Source organism: Dryas octopetala, chromosome 4 (assembly GCF_963921425.1).
Source record: "Dryas octopetala chromosome 4, drDryOcto1.1, whole genome shotgun sequence".
NCBI lineage: Eukaryota > Viridiplantae > Streptophyta > Magnoliopsida > Rosales > Rosaceae > Dryas > Dryas octopetala.
The window spans coordinates 26,451,774-26,470,431 of NC_141369.1; the positions used below are offsets into that span (position 1 = coordinate 26,451,774).

At 41.2% G+C, this 18,658-nt stretch overlaps 2 protein-coding genes across 6 annotated transcripts; both read left to right on the forward strand.

Moving 5' to 3' along the window:
* Positions 1-4,490: 4,490 nt before the first annotated feature.
* Positions 4,491-10,606, forward strand: KUP3 (K+ uptake transporter 3). Of its 2 annotated transcripts, XM_086242786.1 has the most exons (9): positions 4,491-4,867; positions 5,842-6,082; positions 6,175-6,420; positions 6,955-7,005; positions 7,138-7,398; positions 7,656-7,708; positions 8,692-8,806; positions 8,902-9,156; positions 9,245-10,606. In XM_086242786.1, the coding sequence occupies exons 1-9, from the start codon at positions 4,820-4,822 to the stop codon at positions 10,330-10,332; spliced, it is 2,358 nt and encodes a 785-aa protein (XP_086098912.1). In that variant the 5' UTR covers positions 4,491-4,819; the 3' UTR covers positions 10,333-10,606. The 2 variants fall into 2 exon arrangements, with proteins under 2 accessions (XP_086098912.1, XP_086098913.1); XM_086242787.1 differs by lacking the exons at positions 7,656-7,708; positions 8,692-8,806.
* A 1,249-nt stretch (positions 10,607-11,855) lies between these two features.
* LOC147289026 (DEAD/DEAH box helicase) lies at positions 11,856-18,080 on the forward strand. Of its 4 annotated transcripts, none has more exons than XM_086241850.1 (13): positions 11,856-12,603; positions 12,684-13,131; positions 13,398-13,532; positions 13,641-13,765; positions 14,381-14,520; positions 14,930-15,000; positions 15,277-15,438; positions 15,659-15,745; positions 16,006-16,179; positions 16,601-16,645; positions 16,894-17,250; positions 17,366-17,778; positions 17,849-18,080. In XM_086241850.1, the coding sequence occupies exons 1-12, from the start codon at positions 11,993-11,995 to the stop codon at positions 17,465-17,467; spliced, it is 2,457 nt and encodes an 818-aa protein (XP_086097976.1). In that variant the 5' UTR covers positions 11,856-11,992; the 3' UTR covers positions 17,468-17,778; positions 17,849-18,080. The 4 variants fall into 4 exon arrangements, with proteins under 4 accessions (XP_086097976.1, XP_086097977.1, XP_086097974.1 ...); XM_086241848.1 differs by having other exon boundaries at positions 11,857-12,603; positions 12,684-13,155; XM_086241849.1 differs by having other exon boundaries at positions 11,857-12,603; positions 12,684-13,155; positions 17,853-18,080.
* Positions 18,081-18,658: the final 578 nt, after the last annotated feature.

The window sequence follows — 18,658 nt, forward strand, 5'->3', positions numbered from 1 at the left end:
TTTTCATTTTAATCGGCATGCCGAGCCGATCTCAAAATGTCTTGGTTCTTATTATGTTTTCACTTTTATCATTTTCTTTTCCATGTGTTATTAGTTTTTGTCGTTAGCTTAATTTCCGAGCCGAACTGACAGCAACTTGTATCATATAAAGAAAATTCTGATAAAATTAAACAACATAAAACCAAATACAAATTGTTCCAAAAACAATTAAACCCGAGCCACACTTCGGCTCGGGAACAAAAAACAAAAACAAGACAACATAAAAGTTAAATAAAATCAGCCATCATGCAGATCGCTCGGCAGGGCCGTCCTGGATCGGCTCGGTAGACTCCTCGGGCGTCTCCTCGCCGAGCTGCACCACCTCAACCCCGCCGATCTGCATCTCAGCATTGGGATCGGATTCGGGGACCGGGGGAATCGGGGTCGGCTCATATGCAGGCAGTGGAGGATCTTCCGGAGTCGGCTCGACTTCGGCGCGGACTTGGCGATCGAGAGGAGGAAGCTCATCCTGTTGACTTCCCTGGGTGTCTTCGTCGTCCTCGGACTCGCCAAGGAATGATACATCCCAGTCCGGCCTCTTCGATTTGATCGCCTCCAAAAGCTCCTGATACCCATCAAAATGGGCATCAGCCAGTGCCTGGGCGCTCGGCACTTCAGATCGACGTCGGAGTTCGACATTCTCGATCCTCCGTTCAGCAGCCTCGATGTCTCGCTGGAGATCGCCGACATAGTGCCTCAAGTCAGCCACATTTTGCTCTGAGGATGCAAGCTCCTTACTGAGCCGAGCGACCTCTTCCTCCTTCCTGGCCAGGCTGGTCTGCAGACCCTCCGACCGTTCGCGCTCGGCATTGGCCGTCCGCTCGGCTTCGGCCAGCTTCTCTTTTAGCTCCAGAATTCGTGCCCGAAACCTCTCCAGTTTCGCCTCGGCATCGACGGCGGCCTTGGCAGCTTCGAACTGCCTCATGGCGAGCTGCAAAAAAAAAAAAAAAAAAAAAAAAAAAAAAAAAAAAAAAAAAAAAACAACAAATTCATTACTAATCCGGGCCGAGCGAATAGACAAAATCCGAAGTAAAAGAGACTTACCAACATGGCCTGGCGGGATGCGATCAGAGCCTGGTGGCTGAAGCCCGGCTCGCCGTGATCGGCCCACAGCCCCTCCTGCACCCTCGCGGTCATCACGCGCTTGAGGCCCGTGACGAACGGCTCGAGGCCGGGGACTACCTCCACCGCCTTCAGGGGCGCCGAACCGGACGCCCCGGCACCAGAACCGCCGGGCTCGGCCCGAGCCCTCTTCTCCACCGGGGCCTCGGCCTGGGGAGCCTTCCTCTTCTCTGCTTGCCGAACCGGTCTCGGCGCAGGAGATCTTGGCTGAGCTGCCGCTGGAGCAGGAGCCTGGACCGGCTCGGCAGGGGGCCGCCCCGCTGCTTTCTTCTGAACGCTCCGGGCCGCCCTCCTCCTAAGGCGAGTCTCCAGGTCGGTGGGCGCCATTCCCCTCTCGGCTCTAGGATTCCACCTGGGCACAAACCAGGAGATCCCGCTCAGTCTGATCTGGGTTTCCCCGAGCAGAAACTTGGTTGACAAGTACTCTGCTGGTGAGTTCCTGATCGCGGCGATCTGGTCCTTGAGCTCGCCTCGGAGCTTGTACTTGCCCCAGCTGACTGCAAAGGCGAAACCAAAAAGAGTTAGACAAAAATATAATACAATTAACACAATACGTATGCAAATTGTCCTCGGATCGGCCCCTAACACCCAATGCCCACCTGGAATTCTAAAAGCTCTGGGGACCCGAGCCGAGGTCATTCTGTTCGGATCGGCGAACTCCCAATCCCCAGAGACAAAGAAGTATCTTTTCTTCCATGTCTTCTGGGAGGAAGGATTCCCACCGAAGAGTGGCCCCGAGTACGCCTGGAGGTTGTAGAATCCGAGCTCGCTCTGCTTCGACCTCAGCGCGTAGTTGCAGAACAGGATATCCTTGTGTGGCACACACTTGTGCACTTTGTGCCACAAGATGTGCATGGACAGGATGATCCTGTATACATTCGGGTTCAGCTGGTGTGGCGCCGCGCCGATCGTCGCGAGCCAATCCTGCAGGAAGGTGTGCAGGGGAAGCCGAACCCCGTTCTCAAACATCTCCGGGTACATAGTCACCCATCCTACCGGGGGTCGGCTCGGCTTCTCCCCCTCGGTCGGCAACCTCATCAACACGGAGTCGGGAACCGAGTACCTATCCCTCAAGTCCCTGAGATGGTACTCGGTCATCTCATTGGGGATCTGATCGGCCTTCCACGCCAGTTCCTCGTAGAAGTCCGGGTCGATCGGACTTCCCGTCACCCCCTGAGCCGAGGTCGATGCCTCGTGACCTCTATCCCTCTCATCCGAGCCTGAAGTGAGTCTGCTCGGGATGGTGGCGATCGGCTCGACGTCAAGAGGTTCTTCGTCACCTCCTTCGGCCGTGCCTTGTTCCCAGTCGGAACTCAATATCTCGGGGTTTTCCTGATCCCCTCGGGCTCGGCGCTCTCCACCCGGATTGCGATTCAGTGCCGAGCCGGCCTCGTCTAACTCTTCGGACAAGCCGTCCCAACTCGCCTCACCCGCAGGTGGGCTTCGGCTCGGCTCGGCCTCATTCGCAGATGGGCTTCGGCTCATCTCGGCCTCACTATCTCCTTGAAAGGCCTCTCCAGAGCCGAGCCGACCACTCGAGTCAGTCTCAGACATTATAAACACTTTCTCACTTTTCTCTCTCTTGCTTTTTGGATCAAAAAGCTCTTTTTCTCAAGAACACCCAGAAAACCCGAAAAACACAAAAACTCAGAAAGGAGGAGAATCACTTACTGGTTTTCCTCCGCCCAAAGTTTCCGCCCCAAACACCCTCGGAACCACCTCGCCTACCGCCGTACGTGGTCGGATTCGGGATCGGACAACTCCAAAGGCGACGGTGTGAGAAAGAAGTCTGCGGTGAGAGGAAGGGTTTTCGCAGAGGAAGAAGAGAAAGTCTGAAGATGAAAGTGAGGGAAGAGAGAGAAAACCACCCCTTTTATACCCCATGCAACTCAGATCTCAGCCCTTCATTTCTGGCGCTTCACATGCCAGATCTTGACACCTGTCAAGCATTCAAAAATGCCCATAACGAGGTGACCCTTACGTTCCCCCATGCAGAAATCAAACGTCTCTTCACCTGTCCCTGAGATGTTTTGACTAATCACAAGTCGTCCTGTGTTCGGATCTTCGGGAACCTGGGCTCGCAAGGTTCGGCTCGGATCAAGCAACATGCTACCTTTGGGATTGTCCTTACACTTCAACTTCCAATCCACCACTGCCCGCTCGGATCGGAAGTTGGGGGACTCCTGTTTGTGGGAAAATCCACATCGATCCGAACAACCAGTCACAGCTCGACACGTGGCTGGTCAACATCCACCTCGGAGTTTGATTCTCAGTGGTCACACTTTGACTTCCACGTCATCGCTGATCGGCACTTCCTCTATCAGCTCAGACCGGATCTCCACTCCGGCCCTCCATGTTCCATCCGAGCCGAACCGATGATCTTCCATGGGGTCGAGTGTCCATCTTCCCACGATCATCGCGGCTCGGCTCGGCTCGGCACAAGAGACGGCTTCCTTCCGAGTTCTGGCGTCGACCAGTTAGGGCTCGGTAAGACTCCAATCTATGGACCGGCTCGGCCTGGAATCCCATGTCCGATCCGACCACATATGGACTTCGTGTCTTCGCGTGGGAACATGTGTTCGGCTCGGCTCGGCTCGGCTCTCCGCCGCCATTCCCAGGAAGATCATGCTGAGACGAACCGCCACACTTGAATGCATCTGACACAATCTTCTGACAGATAGAATATCAGGCTTGCATTCATGACTGCTGGGCAGTTTGTCTGGACCTTCCAACCTTGCATTTAATGGAGCATTCAATGCAACATTAAATGCTGAGGAAGCAAGCAGCTGAGCATGCAACTAGGTCTGACCAGGTGCGTGGGTCTCTGGCAGCCATTCATTCACATACAGGTATCTTACTCATTAAGGTTTCCTTTTGCTTATATATATCAAGACATATGCACAAAATGAGGTATCTAGCAATCCACCAATATACACGCAAAAACACTGGCATTCCCTTCTACAAAAAAAAGCCTACCCAACTTGCTGAGAATAACCCAGAACATTTGCCTTGTTCTTCCCATTCTCCCAAGTTCTTCCTTTGTTCTTCCTCACCCACCATCAAACACCACCACTGACTTCATCATCGGAGTGTGTTTGGCTGGTACCACACCGGTCCATCTCCTTTGATCTTGTTTTTGTCTACAGGAAGATCTCAACCAGCATCCACTTCATCATCCAGCAAAGCACCTGATCAGCCAGGTCAACTTATCTAAGTTGTTGCATCTACCTTACGAGAATTTGCATCAACACGAATGAATTTGGTATTTTACCCAAATTTTAAGCTTTATACTTATAAATTTATAATTGATAGGATTTGGATGAGAGCGATTCGGGCCGAAACTGCAATGCAAGCAACTCTGACACCTCTTCTCTTCTCTTCTAGGAAAATTATGCCTGCTAAATGTTTTCTCCTTTATTTCTTATCATCTCCTATTAATCTATTATTATAATATAAATAGCTTTTTATGTTTTAACAACTTTTTATTTTTTATTTTTGAAGACACACGCACAGAGTTGACGTCTACCTTGAGCCTTGAGCCTTGAGGGACAGAGAGAGAGAGTTTCTTGCTCAGTTGAAATATTGAAGGATCGAAGGTTGAAGGTGTTAGGTATATAGATAGATAGATAGATAGGTTAGATAAGAATTGAGATAGCCAATGGAGCCAGAGTCTGGACTTTCGACGCCTCCCCGCAACCCTTCTCAGGTTCAATCTCTAAATTCATTGCTCTCTTTTCTTGATTCTTATGCTTTACATACTTAATTTGCATATCTCTGCTCTGCTGCTTGGTTTGCATCCACATATGCCCTCATTATGTTTTTAAACATATTATTTCATTTATTGCCAAAATCTCATTTATCTTCCTCTTCGTCTACTCTTTCCATTAATAACTCTGGTCGATCCGTAACATCCTTTTGTGCTTTGCACGGAATCCGTCTTTTTTCTGCTTCTCCCCCTCCTCTTTAACAAGTAGTGATTCCGAGATCTTAGGATTTCTCATTATTCCTTGCATAGCTTTTGCCTATATTCACATCCTCTTCCTTCAATTTCAAGTTTCAATTCTTCAGTATATTTGGTAAAACATTCTTTTCGTTTGGTCAACTTGTTGTGTGCTTCGTGGCCTCTTATTAATTACTTTTATTATTGTTTATTTCTCTGATGATGTTATATTCTTAGAACTATATATAATCTAATCTTATTTTAGTTTGAGCGTGCTTCACTTTGACCTTGATATAGATTTTTAATTCCCCAGGATTTGTTATCCTGAGTATGAGTTCTTCGTATGTTTGTACTAGCTACTAGCACCTATACTGGTGTTTCTTTCCGGGCTTAACTTTAAAAAGTATATGAAAGTATATGTAGCATATAGGCTCAGTTGTAAACCAGACCAACACAGGCCTTCTTGTTCATGGCACCACTGTCATCACTGGATAGCTATTCCCAACTCCCAAGTGTATGATTAATTGATTATTGACCAGGTGGAAACATAATTGAATTCTATCTCAGTCAATCACTTTGCTATCAACTAGTAGATGTGTGAGTTTAGTTTGTGTTCTCCACATAAGGATTTAGGCTTATAATCATCTCATAAATGGATTCTCTTATCCTCCGTCCTGGGCTGGAATGTAATTCATTAAATACCAGCTAGTGTAACTAATTAACCTCTTGTTGCTTTGCAGTTTTCATGGGTGAATCTCTCCAGAAATCTATTACTTGCATACCAAAGCCTTGGTGTGGTTTATGGGGACCTGAGTACTTCTCCTCTCTATGTTTATACTAGCACATTTGTTGGGAAGTTGCAGGAACATCCAAATGAGGAAGTGATATTTGGTGCATTTTCCTTAATTTTCTGGACCCTTACACTGATACCCCTGCTTAAGTACGTCTTTATCCTATTGAGTGCCGACGATAATGGTGAAGGTGTGGTGAGACTTGAAGTTTTTAATATAACCTTTGTCTACTTTTTATTGAGTCCCCATTGGGTCTTATATATTATATCTAATTGATATCAGGTGGGACATTTGCTCTGTACTCGCTGCTTTGCCGCCATGCAAAGTTTAGTTTACTTCCCAACCAACAAGCAGCTGATGAGGAGCTCTCAGCCTACAAATATGGTCCCTCATCACATGTTGTAGGCTCTTCTCCATTAAAAAGATTTTTGGAGAAGCATAAAAGGCTACGGACAGCCCTACTAGTTGTGGTTTTATTAGGTGCTTGCATGGTCATAGGTGATGGTGTGCTCACTCCAGCAATTTCAGGTAAGGTACTAGGTTGGTGCTTGTCAAACTGAGATTAGCCAAACTTTCTCAATGTCATTTTCATGTCCAGTAATTGTTGATGTGAATAGGAACCTATGTATTTATGTAGTGTTAGTTACGTTTCCGGAAACCTGGGACAGACAATAAAAAGAAAAAAAAATCTTAATTATAACATTTGTTAATAAGTTGTCTTGTCCCATTCAGTGACATCTGGTAAAATTGGAATGATACTAAATTAATGATAACCTTAATGATAAACACAACGAAGATGCTTACATGTATGATTTGCTGCATACAATACACTTGTGAACATATTCAGCCATTCATTTAATAGGGCCACTTCATAATACAATATCCTTCAATCTTTCAGTTGTTTCTGGATATGGTAACTGTTTTTTACTTGCTCATATGCTGATAATAGCCCTACATTATGTAAACATCTTGTCCAGACAAACCAATGTTATTGATTTTTTTTCCCCGTTACTTGCATGGATTGTGGAGTTAAATCTTTGGGCATTTCTTTTTCACTTGCAGTTTTATCATCACTATCAGGGCTACAAGTTACAGAGAAGAACTTAACTAATGGTAAATAATTTCTCTTTATCACCTGTTGCCTTTTCTTTTGTTTTTAAATTCAAGATGCCTATTAATACTTGTATATTTCTCAATGCATCATATATTGGCTTTGTTTTTTAACATGCTATTTATTGTTTGTAGGTGAACTCCTCTTGCTTGCCTGTGTCATATTGGTCGGCCTGTTTGCTCTGCAGCATTGTGGCACCCACAGGGTAGCATTTTTATTTGCACCTATTGTAATAATCTGGTTGGTATCAATATTTTCCATTGGGCTGTACAACACAATACATTGGAACCCGACAATTGTTCGTGCATTGTCCCCGCATTACATTGTCAAGTTTTTCAGTGAGACTGGTAAAGATGGTTGGATTTCTCTTGGCGGGATTCTTCTCTCCATAACTGGTATGCTGAATCTGAAAATGGATGGAAAATTGTTAGATATGCATAATATATTGATGTTGTATTGGTGCAACTATCTTTATGAAACCTCTTTAGTTGGAATTGTATCTTAGCTTCTTAGAAACTAGACGTTATTGAAACCTCCAATTTCCAGATTTGCTCTTGCATGCTGCTATCTTAGATAAAGTAACTACTAGGTTCTTATCACCAAAAAAAAAAAAAAAAACACCTAATTACTAGGCATCTCCATGTCTTATCAGGTACTGAGGCTATGTTTGCAGATCTTGGTCATTTCACTGCTTTATCGATAAGAGTAAGTTTATAATTTTACTTCCGTTCTATGCAGAGTAAAAACATTCAGTTCTAGATGGGGCATTGTTGAATATGGTTCAAAGGTATGTAGGGCTGATTTTCGAGTGGATCGGATCGGAATAAAGCCCTTTGGAAAATTTCCAAACTTTTTGCAATTCCTAAATACCTTTTGAAGTTATGTTAGAATAAACATATAAAATCAAAATATCTATAAAATTTTTACTATAAACATGCTAAAAATTCAGAATATTTCGGATTGGTAGGTGATCAGAGTACTTATGAATTTTTGGATCGGAAATTAGGAATTCCTATATACTCTCTGATGCTGATTCAACTTTATTCGGAATTTTTGAAATTCAGAAATTCAGATTTTGGATTTAATTATATGATACCAAGATTTGAAACTTTCATATCGGTTTCAGTGAAAATCAGAATTTCCACTCCAACTTTTGACCTCTGATATGCTTTGGTGAGAGACCGACATGTTATTATCCTATCCAGTGGATCTCTTTATAGAACTAGCACTCTTCACATGACTCACACCCACCCACCTGAAAGTGTGTATGAGATTAATACTTTCATTTTTTTTTCCTTTCTCTTCTTATTTAAAAGATTGGTAGTTGTAATCTATAAGTAGAGATGTACGCATTTCTAATTAGAGACTTTTTTAGCCTCGCATATTTCTACCTTTTCAGTTCCAAGTAGGATGTTTTTGAGAAATTAAAAAACAGAGAAAAGGAGACACCAAAGTGGCTGTTTTCTTTTTATAGTAGTATGGATATCAAATGAGTTAGACAGGCATAAGGACATATGCTCGCTGGATGGTTAGTGGAACAAGCAATTAATTTAGAAAATATGTCTACATGATTACTACTTTTTTACCATAAACCACTCTTCACTTTTTAGGCCTTGTTCATTTTGATTTATTATATGGTCTATGGAATTTCACAAGTGAGAATATGAGAGTTTTTCTTGCCTATGCAGCTTGCGTTTGCATTCATTGTATACCCTTGTTTGGTAGTACAATACATGGGGCAAGCTGCTTTCCTGTCTAAACATCCCAACAACATTCGTCACAGTTTTTATGACTCAATTCCGGGTTAGTTCATTCTGAGCATATATCAGTATTGCTTCCAGAATTTTATTTACAAATTTGAGTTGGTAATTTTGTTTTCTGTCCTCCTTTTCATGCAGATCCTGTATTTTGGCCTGTCTTTGTTGTTGCCACCCTTGCAACTATCGTTGGGAGCCAGGCTGTTATAACTGCTACTTTCTCCATCATCAAGCAATGTCATGCCCTTGGCTGCTTCCCTCGAGTTAAAGTTGTCCACACCTCAAAACACATATATGGGCAGATCTACATCCCAGAAATTAATTGGATACTTATGGTCCTTACTCTTGCCATTACAGTTGGATTTCAAGACACTACTTTAATAGGAAACGCTTATGGTACGTTACTTCTTTGAACAACCCCCCTTCCCACTTCCCCCTTCAACAATTAAGTGAGGTTGACAATATGTTCACTTTTGGTTCACAGGACTTGCTTGCATGATGGTTATGTTTGTCACGACATTCCTTATGGCACTTGTGATAATCTTTGTTTGGCAGAAAAGTGTAGTTCTGGCTGCGGTTTTCCTTATTTTCTTCTGGTTCATTGAGGGAGTCTACTTATCAGCAGCTCTCATTAAAGTGCCTCAGGGAGGATGGGTCCCTTTTGTTCTCTCATTCATCTTTATGATCATTATGTATGTCTGGCATTATGGTACGCGGAAGAAGTATAACTATGATCTCCACAACAAAGTTTCATTAAAATGGTTGCTTGGCCTTGGCCCCAGCCTTGGTATAGTCCGTGTGCCTGGGATAGGCCTCATATACTCAGAGTTAGCAACAGGAGTTCCTGCGATATTCTCACACTTTGTGACAAATCTTCCTGCATTCCACAAGGTGTTAGTTTTTGTTTGTGTAAAATCAGTTCCAGTTCCATGTGTTTCACCTGAAGAACGATTCCTCATTGGCCGGATTTGTCCAAGACCTTATCGTATGTACAGGTGCATCGTGAGGTATGGGTACAAGGACATTCAACGGGATGATGGAGACTTTGAGAACCAGCTCATACAAAGCATAGCAGAGTTCATCCAGATGGAAGCAGTGGAACCACAATTCTCAAGCTCTGAGAGCTCATCATTTGATGGAAGGATGGCTGTTATAAGCACCAGATCGGTGCAATCAAGTTTGAGCTTAATAGCTACTGAGCAAGAGGATTTTGGTGTCAGCAACTCCATCCAAAGCAGCAAATCTTTAACTCTCCAGAGTTTAGGATCAGTGTATGATGATGAAAACCCACAAATTAGGAGGCGCCAAGTAAGGTTTCAGTTACCATCAAACGCTGGTATGGATCCTGCAGTAAGGGAAGAGCTGATGGATTTAATCCAGGCCAAGGAAGCAGGGGTTGCTTATATAATGGGGCATTCATATGTGAAGGCGAGGAGGTCATCTTCATTTTTGAAGAAGCTTGTGATCGATATGGGGTATTCTTTTCTTAGGAAGAACTGCAGGGGCCCTGCTGTGGCACTTAACATTCCTCACATCAGTCTTATCGAAGTTGGCATGATATACTATGTCTAATTGTTTGAAGGAATTTTGTTACTTAGATCCTAGGGGGATTCAATCTGTAAGGAGTTAGCTAGCTAGTTAGCTTACTCTTAGTCTAAGCTCATGGGAGAAGCTTTGGTATGCTATGCTAAAGGTAGGAAGGACTATCTGGTTGCAGATTTCTTTTGGAAGGACCATCTTGTTGCAGATTTCATTAATTTGGAAGCCTCTTTGCCTCTCCGACTTGTATAGATAAATAACATCAAAACATGATTTTTACTTTGGTAAATCACTTTGGCTTTCAACATGCATTTGTTCAGTGATATTGTTAAGTCTGTTAACGACAGAATCAAACGCCATGGGCACTTCCTTTCTCTTAGGAAAGAAGAAATGAGAGACGAGAGATGTGAAGAAGAGAGAAAAAGGAGAAATAGATAAATCATCTTGTGTTCTTTGCCCTCAATTTTTTATTTTCTCATCTCATCTTCTTTTTTCTGCTTACAAATGGAATTGAGCTTAGGACCTCCTCTCCAGGTTCCACAACCTCCACCAGTATTTTACGGGTTTTACCTATACGACTTGAGCTGAGTTTCATGAACACTTTCTTGTCTCTTTCTTTTCAATCTCATATAAAAATAATAAAATAGCAAGATATAAATTATATAATAGCTATATTTTCTATTTGACTATCAAGTCAAGTTTTAATTGAGCCTAACATTATTCATATTGGGTTTTCTTTGAATTTGGAAAAGTAGCTTACCTTTATCAGAAATCATAGTCTAGATTACTCTTTAATAGTTTAGATTACTCTTTAAAGTCATCTATGTAAAAAATTAACTATATTAAAAATTGTTTAGTATCTAACTGTTATGAAATATAATGAGATGGATAAATGGTTTTTAATTTGATAATAAAAACCAAAGAGAATGGTTTCAAAGAGCGCTTTAGAGCCAACCAGTTAGTAAGATAATACGACGCTAACTATTATTTTGAGCCCACTACACAATATAATCTCATGATCCGAACCGTTTATTTTTTAGGTTTTCATTCAAATATCATCCTTGCAAAAAATCAACAAAATCGAAAATCGTTTAGCCAATTATTTAGTAAGGTAATTGTGCTTATGTAAATGGACGAACAAAAGTTTTTCAATAAAACATGAAATGATTGTAATGATAATCAAATAGCTAAATGATTTCTGATTTGGTTGATTTTTTGCATGGTTGATCTTTGAATGGAGACCTAAAATATGAACGGTTTGGATCATAAAATTACATAGTGTAGTTGCCCAAAAAAGTGGTTAACTCTAGAGCATTTTTGCCCTTTATAATACTAGAGATAGTGATAAACCGGTGATGGCAATTGTCAAGTTTTTAAGCCCCTAAAAACGCATAAGCCGAAGTAAAGGAAAAAGACCAAAGCCCAAAGTAGAAATATCTATGTTATTGTTGGGTGGGCCGTGGGTGTGGTTGGATATGTTCCACATGATCAACTTGCTTCCAGCTAATTGTGCTCAAGTCTGAAGTGCACGGTCGAGTGTGGACTGTGGAGTGTGGACTAGTGGACTGAAAAGAAAAGAAAAGTGAAGTGAAAATGGTGAAAGTAGTAAAACCTCTAAAACCTGGAATCCAAGTAAGTTGATAACTTAAAATTATCCACTAGGAGTAGGAGGAGCGAGGACTAGGATCATAGGATGGCTCTGCTCCTCCCAATCCCTCCAGGCAGTTGTAGGCCGGCAAGTCGGGTGTTGAGGCTGAGGTCGTCGTGTGGCAGCAGCAGCAGGCGGCTTTATTTCCGGTGTGGTTGCCACTGCGAATACAAAAACGGAGGTGGACTTGGACTGGTTTCGGTGCCGAATGGTGTGTACACCCACACCCAAGGCCTTTCTACCCAATCGGGCAAGCGGAGGGATGCCGTGGACGCAGAGAGCGACGCCATATCCATTCTAAATGAGAGGATTCGGCGGGAGCAGAGCAAGAGAGAAGGGTCCAGAAGTAGTACGGTAATGGAGTCGGAGGAGGCGGACAAGTACATAGAGTTGGTGAAGGCGCAGCAGCAGAGGGGCCTTGCGAAGCTCAAAGGAGATGTTAGCTACAAGGTCGATCCGTACACTCTTCGTTCTGGGGATTATGTGGTGCATAAGAAGGTCGGTATTGGTCGATTTGTTGGGATTAAATTCGACATTCCCAATTCCCCCAATTCCACGGAGAGGGAACCCGTTGAATACGTCTTCATAGAGTATGCCGATGGCATGGCCAAGCTTCCTGTTAAGCAGGCCTCTCGCTTGCTCTATCGTTATAATCTGTACGTTTCTTTCTTCTTCTTCTTCTTCTTCTTCTTTCGTAAACAATAAAAGAGAAACAAAAATGTTGTTTAATTTTCAGCCCAAACGAAACCAAAAGGCCTCGCACTTTGAGCAAATTGAGCGACACCAGTGTATGGGAGCGAAGAAAGACCAAAGGAAAGATTGCCATTCAGAAAATGGTTGTTGATTTAATGGAGTTGTATCTACATAGGCTCAAACAAAGACGCCCCCCTTACCCAAAGACCCCTGCCATGGCTCACTTTGTTTCTCAGTTCCCTTATCATCCCACCCCTGATCAAAAACAGGCTTTCATTGATGTTCACAAAGATTTGACAGCCAGAGAAACTCCAATGGACCGCTTGATTTGTGGAGATGTTGGCTTTGGCAAGACTGAAGTTGCACTGCGTGCCATCTTTTGCGTTGTTTCATCAGGGAAGCAAGCTATGGTTCTCGCACCCACTATTGTTTTGGCCAAGCAACATTTTGATGTTATTTCAGAGCGCTTTTCTATCTACCCAAATATCAAGGTTGGACTTCTCAGCAGGTTTCAGGTACCACTAAGTTTTACATTTACTTAATTGGTATGCATCTTATGTATTCCACAATCTCCAACTTGCAAAAACTACAGACAAATCATAATAGGTTCAACTTCAGACTTGTATTGAGTTGCATACTTGCATCCGGGATGCAATTATTGTCTTTTACTGCTCTGTTTCTGAAACACCCTAGAGGTTTCATAACTGCTACTTTTTGTTTGAAAATTGAAACTAAGCAGAACGATTATGACTTGTAGACTAAAGCAGAGAAAGAGGAACATCTGGACATGATTAAAAATGGTCATTTGGACATAATTGTTGGGACTCACTCACTCCTTGGAAGTCGTGTTGTATATAATAATCTTGGCCTGCTTGTGGTTGATGAAGAACAGGTTCGTCATTGAATCTATTTGCTGCTATCTACAATAGATTAGCGTGTAGTTGGCCTACAGAATTTTATCTCTTGCTCTAAAAGCATGTATTTTCTTTCTGCTCTATAGAGGTTTGGCGTCAAACAGAAGGAGAAGATTGCTTCATTCAAAACATCAGTCGATGTTCTTACTCTCTCGGCAACACCTATACCACGAACCCTTTATTTAGCTTTGACTGGTTTTCGTGATGCTAGGTAATGTGCATATTATCAATTTCTGGATCTACATGCCCATTTCAATTGGTTTATTTGTAAATGAACAAGGCTAGTTGCATAATTTTATGATTGACCCTTGAATTCTTTAACTTGCCTCCCCTCAAAAAAGAAGAAGTCAGTAGTTACCGGACTAACTGTTATTTTTTTCAATTGATGTATTGTGTGTGTGTATTTAGCAATTTCAACCTTTTGAATAACTATATGCTGCATTCGTATGGGAACAAGTGTACAAATCTGATACTACAATTTTCTGAATTATGTTACAAGTAGTCACAGTTTCGTCGATGTCCTGACTTGAAGCCAACCATTTGGACAGGATTGTATGTTAGTGAGAAGGAACCCACTGAAATGATTGGCATAAGTCTTTTTTAAGTTGAGTTGTAAGAAAAGGCTGATGATCTTAAAAATATCATATCCAAGTATGAAGTATCCAACACTGGGAAAGAGACAAACAAATATAGTTCTTACTCCATGACAGGGCTTACATAATTCTGCAACCTAAAGCTTTCATACTACGAGGCTAATTAAGACTAATAACTTGCTGGCCCCCTAATTTTATACTGATGTATTTATATGTCTGCCCTTTCTTTTCAGTTTGATTTCAACTCCACCTCCAGAAAGAGTCCCCATAAGAACCCATCTTTCAGCATACAGTAAAGAAAAGGTATTATCAGCAATTAAGTATGAGCTGGACCGAGGTGGCCAAGTGTTTTATGTTTTGCCTCGTATTAAAGGTAAGCTCATCGATTGCTGGTTTTATGTAGTTTATTAATCCTAGAAAAGTTATGCACAAACTTTTCTAATTTTCTTTATCATATTTCCTTGGTAGCAGTAGTTTTGGCAGTTAGATACATGAAGTCTCTCTATTGCTTCTGTCATTGTTATTAATGACCAAATGCAGATGTCACTATTTTGTGAGGCTGTAGAATGAACAAGGATTCTCTTATTCATGGTTTTAGATTCACTTGGCTTTTATGTCGAAAGAACAAGAGAAATTCCATTATTGAATAACAGCTAATTAGAGCAATGCCAAGGCTGTTTTTTTTTTCTTTTGGGTACAAGGCATAGCATACTTATATGTTTTCTTGGTGTTTTGTTTTCTTGACGGTTGGTGCATGTTTCACTTCTGTTCTTATGTTGCAGGACTTGAAGAAGTGATGGAATTTCTTGAACAGTCATTTCCTAATGTTGAAATAGCTATTGCACACGGGAAGGTACTTTCTTCCTTTAGCATTTGATATCTCCAAAGGGAACTACTGTGAGATCAAATATAGATCCCTAATGTGAAACTATCATCATCAATTAACATAGTGCAATGTATATGAATTAAAATTCATTATATTTGTGAAATTTAAACATTAGGTAAATTGAGGATACATTGGGATCTGAAAAGGAAGTGATTCATATACATCATTAATTGCAGCATAGGGTGGGATCTGGTCAGTTGGAGTTCTCTGCATGTCTAAATTGATGTCTGCATCTTTTTGCAGCAATATTCAAAGCAGCTAGAGGAAACCATGCAGAAATTTGCACAAGGTGAAATCAAGATTCTTATTTGCACTAATATAGTAGAAAGTGGGCTTGACATTCAGAATGCAAACACCATCATAATTCAGGATGTTCAACAATTTGGCCTTGCACAGTTGTATCAGGTCCTCATCTTTCTGCTTTCTTTATATATTTCTCAAATGGTGTAAAATATATGGAGGACTAACATTCAAAATTGCTATCTTAGTATGTGAAGTTCTTTCATTTATTAAATAAGAGAATAGAATGGTTTCTGAACTTCTCAAAGTCCTTATCCACTTTACTTTTTATGTTTATATTTCTTCTTTGGTTCTTTTTTTTTTGTTTCCCATTAAATGGAAATAGTTGCGCGGAAGGGTGGGGCGGGCAGATAAGGAAGCTCTTGCACACTTATTTTACCCACAAAAGTCACTCCTAACTGATCAAGCGTTGGTATGTTTTTCTTTTCCTTCTTTCTTTTTGACCTTTATTCTTTTGCTGATTACAGTAGTCAGTGGATCCTCAGATGCACTGGAAAAAAATTTATATTTTTTTTAATGTGCTTTTGCTACCCTTCATGATATGTAGTGCTTGTTTTTTCATGATGCTATTCAAGATACACTTTAAAGGTCGTTATCTACTGTGTTCTAGATATACTTGTCTGTGCTTACTTTGGAGTGTTTAAAGTAACAGTCGTTGTGGCCATGCTCTAGGAGAGACTTGCAGCTCTTGAGGAATGCTGTGAACTTGGGCAAGGTTTCCAACTTGCAGAGAGGGACATGGGAATCAGAGGCTTTGGTACCATCTTTGGTGAGCAACAGACAGGGGATGTTGGAAATGTTGGCATCGATCTCTTCTTTGAAATGCTCTTTGAGAGCCTGTCCAAGGTATTTTCTTGTTCATGACCGACTTTTAAATTTCACTTTTATGAAAACAAGGCATCAGGATTAGGTGTGATTTGTGAATCATTTCTAGCTTCTTGCTTCCATTTTTTCATTTTACTTTTGGCTATTATTTATTTAACTATTGAATTTTGCAATGCCTTTTGTGCTCTAACTGCATAAGTATTAATTTATGATATGAAAATAGGTTCACAATCTTTTTAATGGGACAAGTTAGTAGACTGTGCTGATTAAGTGTTTAATGTATAATGTATTCTCTCTCTCTCTCTCTCTCTCTCTCTCTCTCTCTCTCTAAGACACACATGTAACTGTTTGTTGTTAGGCACACCAATGTCTAGTATGTGCCTTTTACTTGCTCTGGTACTAATTCTAAACTTCCTGTCTTCTCTTTTTTGTTTGATACCAGGTTGATGAACACCGTGTAGTTTCTGTTCCTTACTGGTCCGTTGAGGTACTTCCATCTTCGCAGGAAATTAACCATCTCAAAATAAACATTTGCACATCATAAATGCTGATTAAGTTCAATGTGATTGAAATGAGGATCTCTGGTTAGGGACTTAGGGCACTTTGACATAAGTTTGACAAAGGCTCCAGAGATTTTCAAAATTGACATATGGGACATGCATGTATAATTGTATACAATTATGACTTTAGTCAACTGATTTAATTTTTAATGGGTGTGTTTTATGCTCTCTTCAGATTGATATAAATATAAATCCTCATCTCCCTTCTGAATACATAAATTATCTGGAGAATCCCATGGAGATAATTCATGAAGCTGAGAAAGCTGCTGAGAAAGATATCTGGAGTTTGATGCAATATGCTGAGAATTTGCGCCGCCAATATGGAAAGGAGCCACACTCCATGGAGATTCTATTAAAGAAACTGTATGTGCGGAGGATGGCAGCAGATCTTGGAATATCCAGGATATATGCTTCAGGAAAGATGGTTGCTATGAAAACAAGCATGAATAAAAAGGTTTTCAAGCTGATTACAGATTCAATGGTTTCTGATGTTCACCGAAATTCTTTGGTTTTTGAGGGTGACCAGATCAAGGTAATCACATATAATCACCTTCTGTTATTTTCTTTGCCTATTTGACAAGTGTGTTAGTTTCACCGTTCCTCCACTCAACATATCATCACGTCATCTTATGTATATTCTCTTGCAGGCAGAGCTCCTTCTAGAGCTTCCGAGAGAACAACTCCTAAATTGGATCTTTCAATGTTTGGCTGAACTTCATGCTTCCTTACCTGCCCTCATAAAGTATTAGTTGTCTTTGTGGACAAAATTGGATTGTTATGACTTACTACATCATGATTGGTTACAGTTTGCGATACTTCAACATCGCATATAAGCATTGGGTAGTAAAAAGAGAGCCAAAAAATCTGTCTCAGTTTCCATTGGTTTCAGGTTGTGACTAGTGATCCCTCTGATTTTGCAAGGCTAAGATGCCGTTGCATGAATCACGTGATACTCAAAATGATCACAAATTGATGCTACCAGTGGAAACTTTAACAACTGCCTGTATTCCTTCTTCCTTTGGTGGGTTATGATCGAGATTGTAGTGGCAAATAATCCGAGGTAATTCAACCTTACTGTTCAAATCGTCTAAATTATAAGTGCTTGTGATGAGTTCAATCTTATTTTGCAGGTAGGTTGTGAAATAGATGCAAAGAGAATTCAAGGGGCATAAGTTGTGTCTGAAATGGCTACAGATGTGGCAGTGACATTCCCATTCTCATACATATGCTAATCCTACTTGTACAAGGATCATGTATTACATATGGTTATCTTCCTTATAAATCATACATGGAAGTGGTGCTGTATGATTTTTGCATAGCCCAGTTGGGAAGTGATGAAGAGGCCCGCATTTTGGTATGCAATGTTGAAAGAAATAAGTCATCGTAGTTTCTGTGACTGATTATAGTAGAGAAATTATTTTAAATTGACTATGGTGACGGTGTACTCCTGGAAAGACTTTAGTTTTTTTTTTTTTTTGAAAACTTGGAATGACTTGATTCGTGGACAACATGAACATCATTTAATTGCAGTTGTGGGTTGGCGGGGATTATTGACCGTTGGGTACGAAAATTGACAGGTGGGTGCCGAATGACAATTTAATTTTGCCGGCCTTGTTTTCTTTTGGTTTTTATTTTTATTTTTTATATAAGAAGCTACCTTACCTACGTGACCCCAACGCCCCCCAACGCATTTCAGTGTTTTTGTTTTTGTTTATTAAAATGAGGTTTAATCTGGTAAAGAGATTCGAATTTAAGACACTGATTGAAAACCCTCCCAACATCGAGAGTGAACTAAAACTAGGTGTTGCTGCTGAAACTAAGGGCAAATAAGATAAATAAAGATGGAAAATGCCTGTATACTCAATTTTGTACTCGTTATCAATCACATGAGGATATACTATATTTTTTCTTATGGACCTCATTCTAAACTTATGTAATTG